At 35.1% G+C, this 23,991-nt stretch overlaps 1 protein-coding gene and 1 long non-coding RNA gene across 2 annotated transcripts in view; one reads left to right on the top strand and one right to left on the bottom strand.

Moving 5' to 3' along the window:
* The window catches only part of LOC136801144 (chromodomain-helicase-DNA-binding protein 1-like), a 48,381-nt gene that overhangs the window by 10,042 nt on the left and 14,348 nt on the right, over positions 1–23,991 (bottom strand). The window contains exons 14-29 of the mRNA XM_067057767.1: positions 22,427–22,500; positions 16,512–16,625; positions 12,000–12,114; positions 11,577–11,685; positions 10,987–11,022; positions 10,420–10,469; positions 9,822–9,851; positions 9,349–9,440; positions 8,672–8,755; positions 8,208–8,257; positions 7,854–7,937; positions 7,299–7,357; positions 6,832–7,043; positions 6,018–6,116; positions 2,658–2,725; positions 1,340–1,454 (exon numbers count right to left, since the gene is read on the bottom strand). Of these exons, the coding sequence (XP_066913868.1) occupies positions 1,340–1,454; positions 2,658–2,725; positions 6,018–6,116; positions 6,832–7,043; positions 7,299–7,357; positions 7,854–7,937; positions 8,208–8,257; positions 8,672–8,755; positions 9,349–9,440; positions 9,822–9,851; positions 10,420–10,469; positions 10,987–11,022; positions 11,577–11,685; positions 12,000–12,114; positions 16,512–16,625; positions 22,427–22,500 (1,391 nt within the window). The remainder of the gene's footprint in view (positions 1–1,339; positions 1,455–2,657; positions 2,726–6,017; positions 6,117–6,831; positions 7,044–7,298; positions 7,358–7,853; positions 7,938–8,207; positions 8,258–8,671; positions 8,756–9,348; positions 9,441–9,821; positions 9,852–10,419; positions 10,470–10,986; positions 11,023–11,576; positions 11,686–11,999; positions 12,115–16,511; positions 16,626–22,426; positions 22,501–23,991) is intronic.
* On the top strand, positions 18,503–20,749 carry LOC136801090 (uncharacterized). Its single transcript, XR_010845801.1, has 3 exons — positions 18,503–18,604; positions 19,668–19,748; positions 20,499–20,749. It is a non-coding gene; the product is annotated as an uncharacterized lncRNA (long non-coding RNA).

Genomic DNA, 23,991 nt, shown 5'->3' with positions numbered 1-23,991 from the left:
ACTAACGAAAGGCTATCTAAGGAAGAATTATGGGCATTAGATTATCGAATGAGAAATGTGTCATTAATATACTTTGAAATAAGCAAAATGTTCTAGTAATGACAGTGATGTTTAAATCGAAAAAAAATAAATAGGATCATTAACACACTAACGCTTTAATAGGGTTCGGTTGGAGTTTACTGGGGGTAAGATGAGGTCCTTCTTGTATTTTGTGAACGCATCGATGCAAACATTTTGAGAACTTTTACCTTCATTGACTCTCCTAAACTCGAGTCTGGCAAGCTTTTTTCGTATATCTTTTGTCAAAGTGATGATAAGTTTTTACGAGTTTGACTATAGAGAGTGGTGACTCCTATCTATGGTGTAACATAAAACGAACGAATGTGTTAATAATTCTCCAACAAGGACATTGGAGAGGTCAGGACCGTGTATTGCTGATGTTGCTAATTATCATCGTGGTATCATATATTTATGACAGTTTATAGATAATTAGTAATTTAATTTTTTATATTCTTTGGTTTTTTTTGTAATACACATACATACATTCTAGAAAATGGATCAGTTTCTTTCTATTATTTCCGAGACTAAACTCATTTCAGCCATAGCGGAGCCCGCTATTTTTTCGATTTGGTTCCAACCCACCCCGGCGGACCTCATTAGGACGAACGTACACATTATTTTAATGGGAGTATGGCAAGGTCTGAGCTCAATGATGTTGTTTTAAGTTGTTAAAAGTATTTTTTTACGATATATCTGAAAAAAGCTAATTAAAATTCAGAAACAACGCATGTTAAGCTAAAAGTCAAAAACATTCAAACCAAAAAAGAAATCATATCAGCAACTCAACATGACAAGGACAAAAGCGGCAGACCGAAAACAGGACAGCAACAAAACAAACTCAATAAAATGAAAAAGCTTTTAAAAAACCAAAAATACCAAATCGACAAATAGACTATTGACAACCGGCAGTGAACATAAAGAAAATTGAGAAATTAATGGAGTGCGGATAGATGAAGACCAAAGTCCGGCATCAGGAGTGGTCATAAGTAAGCATGCCCTGCTACTCGAGTCTAGATATAGAAAGAAGGCGCGCCTCTATGATGACAAAGCAGTATAAAATAAAATTTCACAACATTCATCTTCGCGCGGCACGGCGAAAGAGAAAAAAGTTGTTGTCTTATGTATAAAAGTTCTTTGTGTAATCAAACGATATGAAATATGTTAAAAATGGTGGCCTTTTAGAAGTTAAGTTAAGTTGACTATAATTATCAATCGTACGCTGTGAACGAACTCGACAGTACCAGGGTCAACACCGAATAAAAGTTATAAGTAAACCTACCTCCTGTCGTCTTGGCAACATGGTATAATTTCTCTAGAGCTTCAGATAACGAAGACATCAATATCGGTGAAAGTCGATTGTTTTTATCACGGGTGTGCGCTACTATTAGTGCCACCTGCAAAAGCAAACCAACAAATTCTTGACATGATGTGCGTTAGTTAACATCAAAATTTTTCACCCGCCCGAACACCCGGGCCGGAATTTGACCCCTGTTTCGCAAAATTTTGATTCTCCATCATAACTAAAACGCGCACGGGGAACTCAAACTTGTTCGAGTTAATAAATTTTGTGTTATAGAGAGTAAGGTTTAAAAAGGCGTAATTAATTGAAAGGATCCATAAAAATTGTTCGAGTTAAGGAAACATTCGAGATATAGAGGTTCGAGTTAAAGACTCCACTGTATTATTTTTTTGGGTATTTCAAAGGTGAAAAATGACGTCATCTTGACTTACCCAAATATAGAGACTAAAAAAAGTTTCAGTCCGAATTAGACAAAAATCCGGTCTCCTATTCTTAAAAAAGCTGTTATAAAGTGGCTAGGCTACGACCATTGATTCGGAGTTAGGACTTTTGCATGTTATCTTCTTGCTAAAAAAGGCAAGACACTTCTATTGGGCTATTCCAGAAATCATCCGTACCCCCTCCGTTGAGGAGGTGTGACGTCTGGGTCTGGAAATTTGAAAAATCCAGGGGGTAAAAAAACAACAAAGAAAATCCATGGGGTCAATCAAAATGTGTTAAAAATGTGTCCCTGAATTTTCGGTAAAATCTAAGGTGGTAGCTCAAAAATTGGCTTTAGAATCCAGGGGGTCATGAATATTTTGGCAAAAATCCAGGGCTTGCAAAAATGACGTCCTCTTCACGGTGGTAAATTTATTTTCTGGAATAGCCCATTGACCACTGCTCCCTGTATGACTGATTATATGAATTATTGACAAAAAATTGTCCTGAATACTTAGATGTGTGGTGATCATTGTTCAAAAAGAAATTTTACAGAAACGGGGGGTTCGAATAAACGGGGAAGGGTTGGAAAATTTTCGAAATATTTTTGAAATTTTAATAAAAGGGGGGACCTAATTGCCGGGGGGGGGGGGGTGGGAAATTGTACTTCTGAAAACCCAAAAATGAGGTAAATATAGGCTAAAATCAGGCTTTTTGGAGCAAAATAAGGGGACTTTTTTTTTGCCAACTGAAAATATTTAGTCTTAAAAATTAATAGACGGGGGGGGGGGGGTCCTATTAAGGTCAGGGGGGTTGGAAAATTTTCGAAAAATTAACAAGTGGAGGGCCCGTTTATTTGGAACCCAAGAGTACTTACGTAGATAGATGGATCGGTCTTTGTTGCTTCTTTGAACTTAATCAAATGAACATCTCCAGTTTCAAGATCTGAAAAGTAGTAGGTATGAATGGAAATGGAATTTGTCTTTCAAGTGATACAGTAACCAAGAAACCCTTTCTTGTCCCTCGGCTAAGAAGCACAGACGAGATGGAGTTTTTTTAAGATACTTATAATAATTGGACGAACTTTTTTAAGGCAAAAAAAGATTTTTAGAAATGTGGTAATACCCCCTGGAAAATGACAAAATTTGCAAAAGAAGTTTTGGAAAAATTATTGGCCCAGCGCTCATAGCGTACTGGGCCTTTCATTCGCAACTTTCCGTGTGTGTTTCCGCGCTATAATTTAATAAAGCGCGCCTCGTGCCTTTTGCTTGCCGATTTAGTGCCAACTTATTTTTGGGTAAACGGCGCATCGTAGTCGATGTTTTTCTAGAAACATCGTCCTTCTTAGACTACGTTCCATTGGTTAGGAATGACGTCAGTTTCAAAATTAACCAATAGAATGACTTCATTTCGGTTCGGAACAATTGTATCAGCAAGGTCAACCATTTTGACCCATCCATTCGCATGCTTTGCTCCTGCTGGTCCTGCTCCTGTCAGAGTTGTGTGTTTATACAAAACTTTTTTGAAATAAAGATCAACACCAAACAAACAAACATCAACACCAGATTATGCGTATTTCATTCTCTGTCATTTGTTGTTTTGATTGAGTTTTAATACAAAAAAGGTAAACTTTGTAATGTTTTATTCACCTGTATTCCTTGTCCTGATAGCAGGTAAATTGAAAAATTATATCACCCCAAACCAACCTAGCTAACTAATTTGAAGCAACGAGGTCAATTTGAACTGATAATCCTCGAAAATCCAATTCACCTTTATTGGAAAGTTCACCTCCTCGCACACCACAATGGGCCATTCCAGAAAATTTCCATTAACCCCCTCAGCGCTCCGGACGACATAAGGCGGCATTCACAAATATCTTCATTTCGCGTCATTTCAGAAAAGCAAGTTGGTCGGTCGGCAAAAGCAGCGGATAGTCTTTACTAGACGTTGCGGCTTTCTTAAATTGCAGAAACAATAAATAAACATTCGGTTTTTGGTAAAGTTAACCCGCAGAATGCTACGAGAAAACTTGACACACATCAGTGGACAGAAAAAATCCGACAAGTTTACCGACTCTCCGACTCAAATTTTCAGAATTTTCAAGAGTCAGTCGGGTGACGCAAAATGAAGATTTTGATGAAAAAGTTTTTTATGCTTTCCAAAGTACCGTCGAATAGTGATACATTGCCCTTCCCTGCCATACTTTGCACTTGCACTTTGCACTTGCACTTTGCACCTAATTTCCTTTGTTTTATTCATAAAATTCTCGTCATCAGATTGAATCATGTCATGATTAAAAACTAACTAGCGCTAAATCTGCAAATGTTCTTTGAAAAATATCACCTAAAAATCCGACAGATTTCCCGACTTTCCGACTAAAAACAATTGGGTTTTTCAGATCAAAAGTGGGTCGGTCGGACGACGCGAACACAAATCATTTGTTATCTCGGCCTAATACGATTTCAACCAAAATTCAATGTGACTGAATGCCCTGAATTACCATCGAACCAATCAAATTTTACCCAGAATTTAGCCGTTCAATACACCTTTATCGGAAATTCCGCCACAGAATTTAGCCGTTCAATATACACCTTATCGGAAAGGTCGCCAAAAACAATCGCACTAACATTTAACTCTTTAAAGAAGAACTAGATATAACTTATCCAGTAATTTTTTAGGGTTACGTAATAATATATATGTTTTTCAACTTTGCAAGTTTTTTAGCTGGAAATCTGCATTTTGGGCCTTTTTACCTTTTTACTGCCGCAAAAGATTTGCACGGTAACATTGGGCCATTCCAGAATTTGTCCGCTTGGAAAAAATCCATGGAATTTCTGAAGAGTTATGGGATATTGATATTATTTCCAAGGCAAAAAAACAATTAAATACTTAGGCGGCAATCACAAATATCTTCATTTTGCGTCACCCGACCGACTCTTGAAAATTCTGAAAATTTGAGTCGGTAAACTTGTCGGATTTTTTCTGTCCACTGATGTGCAAGTTCAAGTGCAAAGTGCAAGTGCATAGTATGGCAGGGAAGTGCAATGTATCACTATTCAACAGTACTTTGGAAAGCATAAAAATTTTTTCATCAAAATTTTCTGTTTGATTTCTTTATGTCTCAATTTAAAATTTTTGCTTTTTCTTCTTTTTAGCTTAAAAGTCGTATATTCTTCAAAGACGTCAAAGTTGCTTTCATTTGATCTCACTTGGAATCTCGTCCAGGTTGTTTTTTTTATTTTTTTTCTACTTAACCTACAGTACAGCAAATTTCAATTACCTTTATAGGGAATTAATTATGCGGTTTTTCCCGAATTCCCTCAAAAATTGCAAATTGAACTTGAAATTGGTTTGCAAATTGAAATTGAGTTGGTTTATTAGCACAGAAATCTTAATTCCTTCTGATTTTCCACTTCTTGAGAAACGACTTAAAATGATTTTTTTTCTTTTTTAGATTTCAAGACAAGACCCTTCTTCGTCTAAGGAGGGCCCCATCGAAATACTAGCATACTAGCATACTCGGTTTATTCAGTTTACTCAGAATACTCGGTTTACTAAGGACACTCGGTTTACTCAGAAGACTCTGTTTATTCCACTTACTTGGTTTATTTGACCCACTTGGTTTATTTGACCCACTTGATTTATCCAGCTAACTTAACTTACTCAGCTCACTCAACATACAAAGCATTGAAAACATCAATATTTTGAATAAAAATTGAATTTAATAAAAACTCATTTTGTTGATTTAAGAATTTTTTCGTCTGATTACCATGATATTTATCGCTGCATACCGTGTCACGATCGGCAATTTTAACACAACTCGGCTACTAGACCTTCGTTCGATATATCGATATCTAATTATAAGCTCCTTTTGTTCCAGCCAGGGTTTTCTCGAATATTGAAGCCGATGCCGTTTCTATCCATAGCTTTTTACCTAAGTATTTTACTCATAACATCAGGTGATATTTGTTTTGATTTCACGTCCCGCTGTATTGTTTACAAATTTCACAAGTACTTTAGTGTTCCTTCGTGATGCTGGGCCTTCACGCCCTCTGGGCTTCTTGTTTTAATTAGTCTACTCCCTGGAAATGTTCGTCCACCATCCTGTATGGATATAAAATGGGATAGCCCAGTCGATCTGCGTAAAGGATTGCCTTTACAGATTCAAACGTGTATGTAAATATGTAAAACCTCTATAGAGGGGCGATTGTAGTTTTTAAAAGTAATCAGAACTAACCCTTGACTTTGGATGCAATTTCGTACTGTGTTCTTGGTACAGATGATATTTTTTCCATGGCTGTAAACAACCCACCTCGGCCCCATACTCCTGAATTATCTGAAAACAAAAGTAGGGTATACAAACGAAAAAAACAACAACAACCACATAGTGGTAGTAGACTCGATATTTTAGATAGATTAACTACAGCTAAATTACATAGCAAAATATTTAAACTACACTCCTATTCTATTTCCTCGTGTAGATAAGTATGGTAAAGAATTTATCCCTTTCTTAAAAGAGCAACTTTATAAGAAGAACACGAGGCTCGATTTTGCCGAAAACCTAAGAAAAAAAAACCCATCCTCGGATTTTAGAAATGGTCGCTAATCAAATGCCTATTTTAAAGGTTTTGTTTTTAGAGTGATATCGTTTGCTTAATCATCAATAAGGCATAATAATTTTCGATTCAAGCGGAGACATTCCATAAAATAACGAAAACAAGAACAAAAACAAGCCGAGCCTCAGCAAAATAGTCTGCGACTGCAGTCGGAGGCGACCCGAAGGCTCCTCATTCGACAGCTAGCTACCCGAAGGTAGGGGAGGGTGCCACTCTTTCTCCCTGGATTTCTCCACTTACCCTTGATCCTTCTCTTAATTCCTATCCTGAGCATCAAGCAGAGAGGCATCAAGTACCATTTTGAGAATCTTTGGTATGACCCGACTGGGGATTGAACCCACAACCTTGCGAGCTGTAGACGGATGCTCTACCACTGCACCACGGTTCGCCTCAGCCTCAGCAAAATATCATTGGCTTAAAAAAGTGATATCTTACCGACACAATGACAAATAATACGGTCTCGGTTTTTCAAATTCTTTGGTTCCATCAAATCACCGACAACGTAAGAAATTTGACGATCTTCTTCGTTTTCGGTAGCTACCGACGAATCTTCGGTTTCCGACGAAAGACTTTCGCTGTCGTCAGAATCATTGTCGGGAAGTTCAATTTTACAGGATTCGTAATTGTGAGATTCGCGTAGCTTTTTCCTACCATAAAGAATATCTGTTTAATAGTCTATCATGTTATTTTACTGGCAAAGCTACGGATGAAGAAATTGATCAATCACGAAGAATATGCCTTTCCATAAATTATTTTGATTGTCATCCTCGTTTTAAAGCCGTTGCTGAGATGATCTGCGTGAGTCTTCAAATATCAATTTTATAAATAGAGTATTTCATGACTAGAAGAAGACCTCAAATCGGGACAAAACGCCAGAATTAAAAAAACATTAATAAACTTACAGTTTATCTGCACGTTTTTCTTCCATCAGCTTGATTCGTTTTGCTTTGTTTTCTTCACGCTAAAACATTTGAAACAAAAACAGAAACAATTTTGTTAAATCTATGATATTTTAATACAGTAGAGTCTCTTTAACTCGAAACTCTATAACTCAAATGTATCTGTAACTCGAACAAATTTTCTCGTTCCTTCAGTTAATAATGCCTTATAAACCTCACTCCATTACTCGAAATTTGTGTTCCCCGTGTGTGTTCGACTTATGGAGGCTCCACTGCACGTAAAAATGTCCATCATATTTGAACGTCGGAACCTTGATGAACAGAAAACGAAGAAAGGCAACCACTGATTTTCATATACCCATGTATACTCAATGTGGGTCAATTAATTTTTAATTCAAACATTTTTTCACCAGCATTGAGTAGTAGTGCTACCATTAGGGTACCACTTTCAAAAAACACCAATCAAAGACTTTGTTATGCCGGGATCGGGATAATGTATACACAGGAAACGAATCTTTTTGCAACGTCCCTTTATGAATCAACTGTAGTGATAGCTACCTTAGCTTTCAACTCTCTCTTTTCATCCTCAGTCAGTGTTTTTCGTTTACGAGCTGGTAAGTCAAACAACGGTTGAACAGTGGGCTGGAAAAAAATCAAAAGTAGACATTTGAATAACTTTCACTTTGAGTTTGTATGCACCTAAAAAGTCATGCAAAGAATTTCATGTCATATTTTAAACCCTATATTATTTTCATGTGGTTATCGTAAAAATCTAGCATTTTCAGCCAGACTTCCAATTGTTTTCATGAGATCTGCGATCAGCCGACAAGCTGGAAATGATCAGAATATATGAGGAGAATAGACTTAGCTATGCCAATCGGACATCGTTTGTGGAAACTAGGGAATAAAGACCTTTGGATTCTTGCGAAGGCTTCTCTCAGTGTCAATTGCATCTGTTACATCTGAAAAAAATTGTAAAAAAAATCAAAAAGCTGTGACGACAACTTCACGTCAGCACATACAGGAGGAATGTTTCTGATATTAATAATCCAAGCAGACCTTGATTACTACGCAGCCCTAGATTAACAGACAACTATGAAGTTTTTTTATCTATGTTGGGACGAAAGCTTTGATTTGGTGAAGACAATAACAATAATAGGATCCAATGTAGTTTTCCTTTTGTTTTAGGTTATAACACAACACCGTTTTGAATAATCACATTTGCTGCTTGTAAAAAAATGGTTGATCTGCAATGAACTATTAAAAGTTTAATGTTTTTCCAATTTTTTAATCTAAGTAACTGTTCACGGAAAGATGGACTAGATGAGGTGAAAGATCATTTCCAATACCATGTAATCTTTAATAATTATACATACTTTTCACAAAGTTTTCGAAGGTATTTTTATCTTGTTCAGAAGCGATATTGGAGTAATCCTGTCCTTCATAAACATACATGTTTTCTAAAGGGAAAAAGAGCTATGAAAATTAGTAGAGTCCTTCTTAAAATCCTCAAAACTCTTTAAAACTTTCTAGTGAACAATTTTGAAAGAATGATTTATTGAAATACAAAGCCAATCATTCAAAATATAACAATTTTCAACTACTTCCAGCTACTTCATATGGTTCAAAAATGCGTATGTTAAAGATATAATACACGCTTCTTTTATAAGAATGGTGTAAATCCATGTCATCGTGGATATTCTTAACTTTTTTGGGAAAATCGTCCTAAAATATTCTTACAGCATTCTTAAGTTAGGATCCTAATTTAAACTAGATTTAATATTTAATACAAACGTCTCAAGCATAAAATGGCATTTTTGTGTAAAGAGTGAGCCTTACTAGGGGGTAATTGACAATTTATAATAATTTTCAATGCTGTAAGAATAAGCATTTTCAATTATTTAAAATGCTCTAAAAATGGCATTCTTAGCTTGAGTAGCAAAATTCCATGATTATGGTGATATTCTTAGCATTATTCTTAATTTTTTTGCCATTTTCATCATGGACATTCTTATAAAGTGTATTCTTAAAAAAAAAGCGTGTAAGATAAAACCTTGCTCATTTTCTTGGACGTTTGTTTGCTTAGCAACGCCGTCACCTTCTTTGGTAGTTGACCAACATCCTTTGGAAGTCTTCCCAACCAATCTAAAAAATCATCGAAATCGTACCGAATAACTGAATAACTTGGGCGGCGGTAAAGGGGGGGGTGGGGTAGGTTAGGAGAATTAAAGCAGTATCTTAAAAAAGTGGATTTTTGTCAAATTTTTACATTTTTTTGACTTTTTGGCGTCAAATCTCGCTGGAGAAAGACTCACGTTTGATTTTTTTTTTGCTTGACCATGAAGCCCAATCCAATTCCTACGAGTTAGACCAAAAATGTTGATTTCTAACTCAAACTGGGCATTACATAGGCCATGACCAATATACTCGTCATTGGCGAAGGGTTAAGACTTTTTCAAATATGATGATGAAAAAGAAGGCCAGATGAAAAATTTGACTTTTTGAAATGAGAGATACAAAGCATACTTTTCGAGGTCAACTTTATTCTCTTCGTCACTGAAAAGAAAAGGGAGTTTAAAGCAATTATCTACTTGTAAATTCGGAGTTGGATTTTAAGCTTAATAAACGCTAACTTTGTGCCAATAATAATCTGCAGCAGGGACAAAAAAGGTTGCAACTTTTGATAGAATTTGAATGAAATGACAGTTTGAAGGATAATTGATGAGAATAATTGTTGAAAAGATAATAAGGAGTGGAATACTATAAAATAGAAAATATTAAGGAAAATTCGAAAATAAAGAAGAAAGACAACTAAATGTCTTGAAGAAGTTTGATATTTTTTAAAATTATGGTATCTGATTTAAATTTAGATTTTTTTTTAAATTTGCCAACTTAAATGTAGGATTACTTTAAAACCAAATTGCCGATCGAGCAAAGCTTAAGCAAAGTAGACTCGTATTTTACTTTTGATATCCATGACGTAACGTTTTCTACGGAAACAGCCCGGCTTTTCCAGCAGCGTAGTGACAGATATAAGCTTGAGAAAATTTGCTCAAAATAAACCACTACTGGCAAAAAACGATGTGTTTATCCGAAGAAAACATTACGTCATATTCCGTCTTACCAATCTTGATTGAATAGATCATCCAAACCAAACTTCAATATATTATTCAACTAAAAAAAAGAAAATATTAAAATGTTAATATTTCGTACCCTATATTACAAAGTTTTTATATTTTTTAAATAATTTTCAGCTGAAAATTCCCTTATCTCAAAATAAAATCAGACTTACTATAGCCTTATTCTCAGGTGCAAAATACCCCCTCCCGTTAATTTTGAAAATATTTACAGCTGTCAAAAAAAGAGTCCCTTATTTAACTCCAAACATATTTAGGTATATATTTAGGTATTTGGACGAACAATTTCGAACCCCCAATAAATTAGCCCCCCCGTTTATTCCAACCCCCCCCCACTCCACTCCACCGTTAATTAGGCACCTAGGAGAGTATTTACGGTATTATTTCTCAAGGGGACATTGTCTAAATCCCGTCATGTAGGGGCCTCCTCCCGATTACTGCAATCTGCAAAAGCAAGGTATCTGAGAGTACAGTCATTCAATTTGGTCTGTGTACTTTTAGCGACAAGATTCTACGAAGATACATGCTGAGTATGAGAAATGAGCAATAAATACCTCTATTGGAACCTCATCAGCTTTTACACTTGAAAACTGAAACAAACAAACACACAAAACATAATTAAGAAAGATGTACACAACCCGATCAATTTTAACGTCACTAGAGAGAGAATAATTTTGATAATCTTAGAAAACAGGGATAAAGCTACGGGTGTGAAATGTGGGGACAAGCTGGAGTTTTTACAAGCTCTTATTTGATTTGGTTGGTCGTTAACCAATAATAAAACAATTTTGTTACTTTTTCTAAAGAACGTGTCATCTCTATCACTTCAAATGACCAATTAGTGAAGTATCTTATAAAAACTCTAGCTCATCCTGAAATGTGGCCCAGTAGTGTAGTGGCTATCAATCTTAACTGCCATCCAGAAGATCGGGATTCGATTCCCACTCGATGCTGTGATTTACTTGGCAAGTGAATGTTCCTTCACCCAGGCAAACTATTTAATCCTATTCATTATTCGTTGTTTCAACGTTTATCTAACGTTCACAACGTCTATATAACGTTAGATGGACGTTGAAACAACGTTGTGTGCCAGCTGGGCACTGGTAAAGAGACCGGTCTTTAATTTATGCTCCAAAAATCTCACCTGGCCTCCCTCCACAACAGAATTTGTCAACTTCAACTTCTGCTCAGCTCGTTTAAGGATGATTTCTTCCACAGTGTTCTTGGAGACCAATCGAATGATTTTTACTGGTCTGCAAAATACAGTAAAATAAAAAACGAGTACCATAAAAATGTATAGTTCACAAGGGCAAAGAAAATCCAAAAACTTGGCGTTTTAATGTTTAAGAAGGTAAATTTGAGGTAGTGTTATTATTTTTATTGAGCCACTAATCTTTTTGAAAGCCAAAATTTACTTGCTAAAAACAATCCCGAAATCCCAAAATTGAAAAACAAGAAGTTCAAGTAAATCGATTTTGAAATGTTCCAGTAAGAAAGTATTAATATTGAAAATATTTTTCCTCTGTAGTCGGTCAAAGTAAAGTTTTTTTCTTCTCGTATCCCTGACCTGGTTTGACCAATCCGATGAGCTCTTGCGGCAGCTTGTAAATCGTTTTGTGGGTTGAAATCATTATCAAGAAAAATTACTGTATCCGCTGTCATCAAGTTCAAACCTTGACCACCTGTTGATAAAATAAAAAGAATAAATAGAAGTCAAAGAGGTCAAATATTGTAGTTAAGAGCTTTTTCTAAGTTATAGGTTGAAGTTTACAGAAATTACCGATCTTGTTACTTTCCTGGCAAGATGTCCCACGTCAAGCTGGAGTCCTTTGTGATGTTTCAGGACGAGAGTATTGGGAAAATATCCGAATTTATATTGGTGGAAGGTGAAGGAGAAGGAACCAAATACGTACGTGCGCAAATGTTAGAAAATACTGGTGACACCGTAAAAGATATCTCTATATATCGTACCGCCAACGTAGAGTCCATTACATCGGCCAAAAAAATTAAACGTGCCGTAATTGCTTACCCTCGCGATGTTGACTTATTTTTTATTATTGATTTGAACAGAGGTATTTTTGATTTTGAACATGAAGTTCTTTGATACTTTGTATTAAGTTTTTTTATTCATTTATCATTTGATGACAAATTTATCTATTTGTGACATTTTTATCTTTGTAAATAGCTCCTTACAATAACCAGAGGAATGTAAAGAGATGGAAAACAGCTTCTTGAAAACAATGGACTTAAAAATTGAACTAGTAATCGGCAAAAAAGGAAAACAAATTTTCTTTTTATCGTCAAATCATGTAGAAAACCGTCCGATTTGTATAGCGAGCCGTCTATTCTGGACTTTTATTTAATGACCTTATCAACGTTTTTACAATAGAATTTTCAATAGAAGTGATCGTTGAACTTTGAGTAATCAGAAAAAGCTGTTTTTCCATCTCTTTACATTCCTCTGCAATAACCTAATATAGGTAACTGATCGACAGTGGACAATGGAGAGTTCTATAATGCATTTTTTCTCTATAACCGTACCGTATTTCTAGTATTGTAGAAAAAAGTATATTTTTAATATTCTTTCTAGGATACTCGTTGTTTATTTCAAAAATTAAAATTGACGATGACCATGTATCTGTTATACATTCTGTTCCAATAACCAATTACCAAAATTTCGATCAATTTCAATGATATAAGGAATTTAATTCAACAACTTATAAATTGATGTAACATTGTGAATTTTCCGCTTTTCGCCTACCTCATTGGTATCAAATTTCGCGTTTGCCAGTTTTTGTAAACATACCAAAAATCGTAACTAATTAGTTAAGTGTAACAAATAGTATTTTCAATTTTTATAAAATCACATCTGAATATGGCTGTTTTCCAACCCGGAAAATTACCTCCCTGGAAACTAATCAAATAAGGGATGGATTCTCCGAGTCGCTAATTTTTTTGAAAATATTGCTAAAAAAAATCACACCTGAATTTTGCTGTTTTCCAGCCCGGAAAATTACCACCCTGGAGAGTAATCAAATTTAGGGGTGGATTTGCCAAGTCGCTAATTTTTTTGAAAATATCGGCAAAAAAAATCACACCTGAATTTTGCTGTTTTCCAACCCGGAAATTACCACCCTGGAGAGTAATCAAATTTAGGGGTGGATTTTCCAAGTCGCTAATTTTTTTGAAAATATCGGCAAAAAAAATCCGACCTGAATTTTGCTGTTTTCCAACCCGGAAAATTACCACCCTGGAAAGTTATGAAATTTAGGGGTGGATTTTCCAAGTCACTATTTTTTTTGAAAAATATTGGCAAAAAAAATCAGACCTGAATTTGGCTGTTTTCCAACCCGGAAAATTGCCACCCTGGAAATTAATCAAAAAAGGGGTGGATTTTCCAAGACCACTTTTTACTTGGAAATGATGGCAAAAAAACCACACCTGAATTTTGCTGTTTTCCAACCCGGAAAATTACCACCCTGGAAAGTTATCAAATTAGGGGTGGATTTTCCAAGTCACTAATTTTTTTTGAAAAATAATAGCAAAAAAAATCCGACCTGAATTTGGCTGTTTTCCAACCCAGAAAATTACCCACCTGGAAAGTTATCAAATAAGGGGTGGATTTTCCAAGTCACTAATTTTTTTGAAAATAATGGTAAAAAAGTCACACCTGAATTTTACTGTTTTCCAGCCTGGAAAATTTCCACCTGGAAAATTATGAAATTCCAGACAAAAGTTTTTGTGTCGAAAGGCTGGAAAAGAACAATTTTCACGCCCGTTGTTTTTTATTCCAGCCTTCTTAGAAAATCAAGCAAAAAAATTCCAGGGTAAAAATAAATCCCCACCTGAAAATGTTATTTTTCCAGCCATGGAATTCGAACATTTTTTCCTGTGTATTTTACGTGGATAGCCCAGTAATCTAGGACTTTTAGAAGTCTTTCGATTGTTTTCACGGGGTCCATGGCCAGCCGGCTCGGCTCGGCTATCTATGAACTGAACGGAACTGAACTGAACGGATCATTGGAAGGAGCGGGATTCGAACTGCGAATCCCTGGTTTGAGATGCTGACGCCTTTAACCACTTGGCCATCGCTGCATATAGTTAAACAATCATGTCATCATCAAAATCATCGCTCCATAGTTAAAAAAACAAAACAACATGATCGGCATAGCAACTGTAGTTACCGTATTTAGCCTTCTCACACACTTCTATAGAAAGAAAGTTCTTATGTGTGTTTCACTAAATTTGCAATGTTTATCAAAGTTTTTCTCTGTATCATATTGGTTGTCATGAGACATTTTTATGGATTACTTTTACCGTCATGAGAATTGTAAAGAAAGTTAATTGTTTTTAATCATGACTGTTGTAAAAACAATTGTTGTGTTGGTATATATTTTCTTACATTTTGTTAAACACAAGCAACAACCTTCTACTCAGAATCATGTTCCAACTCTATACTTTCTTTCCAGACACCCTGTAGTATATCAAATGTATCTACAATCAGTGCCATAATATTTTGGTACTTTTGGCTTATTTACCATTTTTCAAAAATTGAAGTTCGAGCGAAAATGTCAATTTCAGGCCTTCAACTTGATTTCATCGATTATTTCGATCTGGGAGGGATTTATTGGTTTCTAGGCTATATTTCAAGCCCTACTGGACCATTTTTGAACTTTTGGATCCTCAGATCCTAAGTCTTAAGTCTAGCGTTAAAACTCTGCCCTTCCAACCTACTTTAGAGCACTTACAAATCGATTGTGGTTTCAAAACACCCCGGTGAATTTCCCTTTTGTGCCAAGTATTTTGTCACTGATTGTAGCAGATTTAGAATGCCATGAAAACTACCGTGAAAAGCACATGCCAAAATCATATATTGACCTGTGCCGATCAATCGAGATTCTATTCAATGTGCAATCAACGCAGAGAAAAGTAACCCGGACGACCATCCAAGATTGATAATTTTTTTCGCGTCGTTAAAAACACAACTCAGAAATATCATCAACGCTTTTTAAAAAGAGTCAGTGATAGAGGACCATAACATAAAGATTTGTGTCTATTATTTCGATTCCATTGAAGTAACATTACCATAATTAATAGTTTAGTAATTATTGTTTTACCTTTGGGAATCATGTAGAAGATTTCTTTTGAAAGAAACTCAATTAGATTACACTTGAAGGTTTCTTAGAAATTCGTAAATACACGGTGTCCGGAAAAAAGTATCGAGTTCGAATATGATTCTGAGTAGAAGGTTGCTGCGTGTGTTTAATAAAATGTAAGAAAATATATACCAACACAACAATTGTCTTTACAACAGTCATTACTGAGGTTAAGCATACCAGGATAATCACGACGACGGACGAAAAATGTAATAGGCTAGTGAAAATACGAAATTTGATTGGTTGAAACTCCCTAGCCTGTTAAATTTTCGTTCGTCGTCGTGATTTTACCGATTTACTTAACCTCACTATTATGATTAAAAACAATTAACTTTCTTTACAATTCTCATGACGTTAAAGTTGAGAATTGATTTTTGTAAAAGTTATTCATAAAAGATCTCTCATGACAATTAATTAACACAGAGAGAAACTTTGATAAACATTGCAAATTTAGTGAAACACACACAAGAACTTTCCTTCTATAGAAGTGGTACGACTCGATGCTTTTTTTTCCGGACACCCTGTAGTAAACTGCATACTGATACAGTCTGCTAGACATTAATATGGTAATATTTGCTCTTCATCTTTGATTCTTTCTACAGTGATTAGATTGAAACATGCGCAATAAAATTTCTATACTAGGTCTTCAGAGGTTGTTCTTTGAAAACTCAACCTCTGATACTCAGGGTACATAGAAACAGTATACTTTTGCTAGGACTTTTTCTTTTTTATTGAACTTTGAGCCTTAGGTTGTTCTCAACATGTTCTAATAGAGATTGAGGTATTTTATTAGTCCTTTATTTTACTAATTTGACTGACTTGAATTTGCTTAAAATTTAGTATCTAGGATCAGGTTTGTTCTTATTTTTGTTTTTTGTTGCCTTGTTCCTTTTAAATCATGTTATTCCAAGATTGTCACTTACCAGCTCTTGTGCTTAGCAGAAAGATGAACGTATCTGAAGTGGCATTGAAATTATTGACAGCTAAAAATCTTTCTTCTCCTCTCACAGACCCATCCAACCGCTCATATGTATACTCTAAAGAGAAATAGAGATAAATTCAGTTAATTTGTGAGTCTCTTGCACACGATGTACAAAAAGCGGAAAACAAAAAGAAGAAACCCAGTCAGAAGCAGTCGAAACATTTAACCATTATGATTTCGACATCTCTAAAATGTTTTAAGGATGAAAATGTAGTCCTTAAAAGCTAAACGTTTGTCACCCAAGTATTACGGCATCAAAACTTTTTCTAGAGGGAAAAGGGTGCTAGGAAAATTGCTTTAAAAACTATTTCTCAGAAGGTTTTGCACATTTTTCTTTTGAAAGGATGAAGATGAAAATGAAGAAAGAGAAGTCGTGCTTTTTTTGTGTGGAAAATTTGAGCCTAAAATGTTCTCATTGGCGTTCTTGAAATTAGTTCACTCGGGTTATAAAAATTAACCATCGAATCGAACAAATCTGCTCTAATAATAAAGTTGGCAAGTAAAAGAGTTACTACAATTATGAAAGTCTCAGATAATTTTTAGTAAATCTGGCCTATCTCGACGATAGATAATTACAATTTGAAGGCTGACCCAAAGGCCTCATTTTCATACCACACGATGTATTCAAAGATCTGATTCAATAAATAATCCGTTCCTCGTAATATTGTACGTAAATTAAGGAGCACTCCGGGGGAAGGTTAAGAGTAGCGAGCACTTCACAAAAAACCGGAATTTTTCATCTCGTTTCTTAGTGAGTTCCAGCTTCGAAAGTTAAAAGTGACGTCAAAAAAATCGAATGTTTAGAGCCCAAAAACCCGGGATTTCCAAAACTTTTCTATCCTAAGAGAGATTTTTTGCTATTTAAAGTTTCTAAATATGGTGAATTTTCCGACCCTCAGAGAGAATACTTTGAAATTTTCAGATTTTGTAATCCTTAGAGAGAGACTTTGGAAGGTTGTGTTTCATGTAGGATTTTCGTTGGCTAATTGTACTAAAAAATAAAAATTAAATATAAATAAACTTGAGAAACTTAAACATTTTCTCCTTAAATTCTAAATAATAACAACACTAATACAATAATGAACAGTTAGTGAGGGCTGTACTGAGAAATATTGCTACTCTGACCATAGTTTAAAAAAGGAAGAAATTTTGTTAGAAGAAATTTTCACGAAAGAGCATACATAATCCTCGATATTACTCCAGATCCGTGTTCAAATTATTTTGCCTGAATAAACTCTCGCAATCAGCTTCCACGGAATCATCTCGAAAGTATATCTTCGTACGAAAATTTCTTCACTTATTAAGGTACTGAAAAGGGGTTAACAAGGAAGTATTTATTTCTCAACACAGATAATATAGAACGATCTTAATGAGCTGATAATTTTTTTCGAATGATGATAATTCATTCGTGCTGACTTCCGCGTCTTCAATAATGATAGACAGCTTCAGCTTTAGTTGGATGGAACGATCTTAATGAGCTGAGTAGTAAAAAAACCGTAAAATCACTTTAAAATTGATGATGGCTAGACATAAAATGCAAATTAAAGTGACCGATAAAACCACGATCTAACGATTAGGAAAATGATTTATTGTCATACACGTTTTTTATAAGAGAATCAAAAATACTTGAAGCCTTCGGATGTTCTTAACTTTTTGAGTTTTAAGCTTAAAAATGTCCTTAACATGTTCTTATTTTCCCCGTTTTGTCAGTATTTTGGTCCATTTTCCAAAGAAATTGGGTACTATACTTTTAGATTCCCCAAAGCCTTAAAATGTTCTAACCTGTTCTTAAAATTTTGGCCATCGAAACCCAATGTTCTTATATAGTTTATTCCTATAAAAAACGTGTAGTAAAAAGGGAAAAAACAACAAATTGCAGCAGTATAAAAGATATGTAGCAGCACAGCACACTCACAGCACAGCACAGAACAAACGAAGGAGAGATTACAAATTGCACGCGTACTCGAAAGAACATAAAAATGAAGACACTACCTGTTATGTTGTTACTTGTTTTTTCTACCAGCTTAATACACGGTAACAAGAAATCTTTTCATTTTTTCTGCCGGCATTTGTTACCGTTGGGGAAATTAGATTTGCCTTTTTCGTATACCTATTCGACCGTAGTCACGCGGTCAGGCGCGTACCACTTTATTGTTTCATTTAACTCGATCCAATTCTTTTTTTAAACCTTTTTCTATTGTCTATAGGTGCGAAAAAAAGACTGGGACGGTTTTAGGGTGGTAAAACGGACAAAAAAATGCCCACGCGGCAATTGGCGGCTACGGTCGAAAAGGTGTATTGACCCCTAATTTTCAAAACCGAAAACTTGAAATCATCTCAGTGGACAACATTAAGAATCTACACTAGCCCTTATTAGGGAATGGACTGGCATTGTACATTCTTAACTTAAAAGCGTCCTTAATTTTTTATTTAAGTAGACTAAAATATGATTTTTATATCTTTTCTTAGTCTTAACTAAAACTATTAATCTTCAACAAAACTATTAAAAAACTATCAAACTATCAAACAAGATTTTGGCGTTGATCGCAGCCTAACTTGGCGTAAACTAAAAGGGCATTGGCGGGTAAAGAGCCAAAGTAGAAGGGACCGGCGTAGTGCCGGTGTATAAAGAGGCCGATAAGGCGAGACCAATTTAATTTGTTGTTCTACGGGCCCGACCGACCCTATTTTTGCTAAAATCAAAAAATAATAATATTGAATTTCCACTGCAATATATTTTACACACTAGTTATTTGTAAGAATTAAATTTGAATAATTCAAATTAATTCAAGAAATTGAAAAATTTAGAATATCAAGCATTTCATACACTAAAATTTTATTATGATCTTCATCGAAAATAAAAAAATTGAATTTTTGGGAAAATATTTTCAGTACCTTACCAACCCTGATAAATAAAAAAATTATTCTTATTTTACCGACCGACCGACCCATATTTTTCTAACGATCTGCCCGTAGAACAACAATTTAAATTGTTCTCGCCTAAATTAATTAATTCTAAAGGTTATTTTTGAAAATAAAGTCTCTCAGCAGGTCCAAAAAGTCCAAAAAGTCCAAAAAGTTTGATCTTCTATTTAAGGAGCCCCAAAAAGCTTTAAAGAGAATTGGAAGGAAGAAGATGGTTTTTTAGAGGACGGCGATGTGGAGCCAGCCATTAACAGTGAGTAACCGTGATCTTCCCAAAGATTTATAAAGCCCGAAGGAGTAGATGTCGTGCTTCGGCTGAAAAGTGTGCTGTGGTTAGGTAGAAAATCCTACCTAGGTCACGTGACATTACAATAGAATTTCAGTGCTTGACCAATCAGAAGTCTCGCGGGTTTTCGAAAACAATAGCAACTATATTTTTTCCACTAGTCAGTTTTTTTGCCTGCCATGGCTTGAAGAACGACATCTAGCTCTTTGGGCTTTATAAATCTGTGGATTTTCCTTTATACTGACGCGTATACACGTTCTATAGACTATTCCTTTTAATTAATTGTGAACTCGTTTTAGTTACAATATGAAAACCATGTCAGTGCAGTAGGGCTAATTCCCTTGAGGGAGGTTTCCACATGTTAGCAAAAAAGAAGAAAAGGTTTAAAGCGACTACTGGACATTAATTAAAGGCCGCTACCCACTCAGCATTTTATGGTCGGCAAACAAGTGCACGGCTTAATTCTTGCATAAATTACATAAATTAAGCCTTCAAAGGCTGTTGCTTTTAGCGCAAGAGTTGAAACTTTTCAACTTTTTTCGCTAGGCAGTGCAGCTTCCCTATTGTTCTTTTTTAATTAGTCAATCAGAAAAGAGATATATTTTGAACCCCTCCAGTCTATGCTACTGGAACTCGAAAAATTCAGGTGTGATGATTTGATATAAAAATTATCCAAGTGTAGTGTTTGATCTTTTCAGAATTTTTTTTTTCATTCAGACTACCGAGCAGGAGAGGTTTTCGATGATGAAGAGGCGGATGAAGACGGAGAGGAATTCTTAGACGAAAATTCGAAAAATCCCAGACCTTGTTGGTGGATCACGCACACTTGCCCGTGGGCGGGTTGAATCTAAACATATATTATACGGAAGCACCCACTAGTATTTTTAAATCTAAACAATAAAAATTATGACAAGTGACCAGTCTTCCTTATGTCATGAATAAAGCTTAGAATGATAAAATAAGAAAATCAAAAGTCTTTCTTTGTTATTTTATCCTACTATGTTTATATCTTTGTAATTTCTTGATGGTTGAGAAACAAAATATTAACTTGACAATCCATAGTTTAGTAATCCATAATTTTGTTAGAAGAAACTTTCACGAAAGAGCATACTCTTAGGTTCCAAATAAACGGGGGGGGGTTTCGAATAAAACGGGGGGTTGGAAAATTTTCTAGATTTTAATAAACGGGGGGACCCCAATTGCCGGGGGGTTGGAAATTGTACTTCTGAAACCCAAGAATAAGGTAAAAATAGGCTAAAATCAGGCTATTTAGAGCAAAATAAGGGGCCTTCTCTTTGACAGCTGAAAATATTCTTAGACATTAATAAACGGGGGGGTCCTAATAAGGTCCGGGGGGGTTGGAAAATTTTCGAAAAATTAACAAGCGGGGGGGGCCCGTTTATTTGGAACCTAAGAGTACATAATCCTCGATATTACTCCAGATCCGTGTTCAAATTCTTTTGCCTGAATAAACTCTCGCAATCAGCTTCCATTTTCTCCTTTGTTACGAGTGATTAATCGTTAATTGCACGACAAAACATACGATTCCGAGGTAATCGTCTGTAAATAATCCTTAGTAAATCATGGTTTTTTTTAGAAAAAGGGAAAATTTTTTACATTCGAATTGCAATGCAACTTATGTACACAAAGCGAATTTTTGAAGTATGAGGACTAAATTCATAAAAAAGAATAATCCTTCTTATATTTTTTTTTTGGATTCGAACTTATAATTAAAGAAAAAAGCGAAAAAGAGCGCAAAAAGTGGTAATAGTGCAATTAACGATTAATCGCACTCCTCTAAACCAATCAGATTCGAGTAATTTTGCACGGCTGACGATTACCTTTTCAACTAGCACAAAGCCACCATTTTATTCGAATACTATCAAAAAATAGAGAATTTTTTTTTCCGCTGCAGAATCTTTTGAGAGGCCGACTTTATAATCCTTTTTAAGAGAATTCATTTTTCTTTGCGTTTATCAAAACAGCAGATTTAAATATAAAACATTTTCAGTGTTCTCAGCTAACAAAATCAATATTTTCAACTCTACAACGGAAGAACCAGCAGCACTCAGGTTAAAAATTAAAGACTAAGATCTAGTTTAGACGGCCCATTTTTCGCCCTGCCTATTCTAATGGTGAATTGAGGTGAGCATAAAGTGGACTATCTAAAGTCAATGCATTGCCCTCTTTTGACGTCAATGTGATATCTTCTTTCAACCTTTTTCAAGGGTGAAAAGTGAGCCGTCTAAACTAGACCTAAGATATTGTGTATTATTTAAAAGACAACACTGGAAATGAACAAATTTCCAAAAAAAAAGGTGAAAGAATCTGTAGTGTGAGTGGCCTTTTTCTTTGAGCTTCCATTGTCTCTTTTGAGCTTTTTGTTCAATATCTTCATTTGTTAGGCCCTAAAATCTAGATAGTAGATAAGGACAGTGGGAATCTCGTTAATCCATTCATGCGCGTCACTAATTAGATGACGAGGCATCATTTTTTATATTAAGAAATATCCCATCTACCCTCAATAAGGGCCTGCATTTTTCCAACTTGCCTCTTTCCGAGAACTTGTGTCCACACATCTTATATTTAGTTTGATAATCAGTTTTTTCTTTTACGTACAACTACTTACACAAAAAATATCTTACCTCGATATCCTAAGTAATCTTGAACAATATCCAACATGGTAGTCATTTGAGAAAATATCAACACTTTGTGCCCACTGTAAAGAAAAATTTAGTTCAAATTTTCAAAAGGATCACGATAAAACTTGTTTGTATTAGTCTGTGGCTCCGAATTGTACCTAACATTGAGTCCACACATATTGACAACTTTGGGTATTCTAAGGTTTTGTTTTTAAATAAGAGTGATATCCTTTGCTTAATCATCAATTTTAATTCACAAGCTTTTTCACATTGAATTGACCAGGATGTGGAGCAAGATTGGTCAGAAAGAGGAAAAGAAAAATATTTTTTGCTTATATCTGCATAATATAACAATGGGCAGACACTGTCCTGATATGAAATAGGTGTATGATATGAAACGGGAACACTTGTGTAAAAATAAAACCTTTGACATTTTATTAGTGTTCAAAGCTCGGACTAGACGATGTTATCGTCCGTTACAGTGATAATAAAGGCGGGAAAAATGGCGGTATGGCGTTATGGCGGTATACGGAAAAAAATCGGCGGGAGAGTTTCGAAGAAACGGACGATACCAATTTGGCGCACCTTCACTCAAACGATTTTGCCTGACTGACCTCTGAGAGAGGTCAGCGGGTTTTCGAGATTTTCCGTTTGCGTTTTTTGTTCGAACTGAGTGCAAACAGTGCAAACAGCTAAACGTTTGAGAAAGATGGCTGATGAAATTTCACTCAGATTGTTTTAAATGAGATTTATTTTCATGGTGGAGAACAATTATTTTTACTTTTATTAGTCTTTTTATGCATGAATTTTTGTGTACAGTATATAAGTCTTTAGTGTGTCAGTAGGGATTAGATTCCTCAAGATTTGCTTTTGGAAAAATCTTTTTGAATATGAACAACAACCTGACTGACTTTCCCCTCAAGATTCCATTTTAATCAGGTATGTTTTCCATTCTTTCCATTCCTTAAAATTTTCAGCTTGTGCCTTTATGTGGTTTATGTGAGCGAGCTCTCACTCTATTCTCAACTACTTTATACCTCAAACTACTTTTTGATTTTTGATTGAAAATACTTTCCTTCATGTATATTTTTTCATGTTTGTTTCTAATCTAGTATTTCATTTTCCCAAGTTTCTAGGAATAGAACCTTTTAGAACTGGTGTTACAAATTCTAATTCTTCTTATTTATTGGGTGTTCAGATTGCCACTTCAATGGACATGGACAAGCTTCTTTGAGATTTTTCTCGAAAAGTAAAAAGAGGGTGTTCTTAGGTTAGGTAGGGGCAATTAATTGAACCAGAACGTAGTTTATATTCAGTTAATTCCAGATGTACGAGTACATGAAAAACAAAACGTTTAAAAGTCATCATAATTTTTTGGCAAATTCACGTTGTGAAAGGTTGAAATTTTTCATGAATTGCACCTATTCACTGCAAATTCATGATATGTGCCATTCCAAGGTCTTCTGACATTACATCATGTATATACCCAATAGGTGATTTGTTGTAAGTGACGTAAAATAAGTCAATACGTCACTTTCAACCAATCAGCTGTGGACGACACAATGGTG

The sequence above is a fragment of the Clytia hemisphaerica genome, unplaced genomic scaffold, assembly GCF_902728285.1.
Source record: "Clytia hemisphaerica strain Z4C2 unplaced genomic scaffold, Clytia hemisphaerica genome assembly, whole genome shotgun sequence".
Taxonomy (NCBI): Eukaryota; Metazoa; Cnidaria; class Hydrozoa; order Leptothecata; family Clytiidae; genus Clytia; species Clytia hemisphaerica.
The sequence above is the reverse complement of the archived record's forward strand: the minus strand, read 5'-3'. Positions and strand labels throughout refer to the sequence as shown.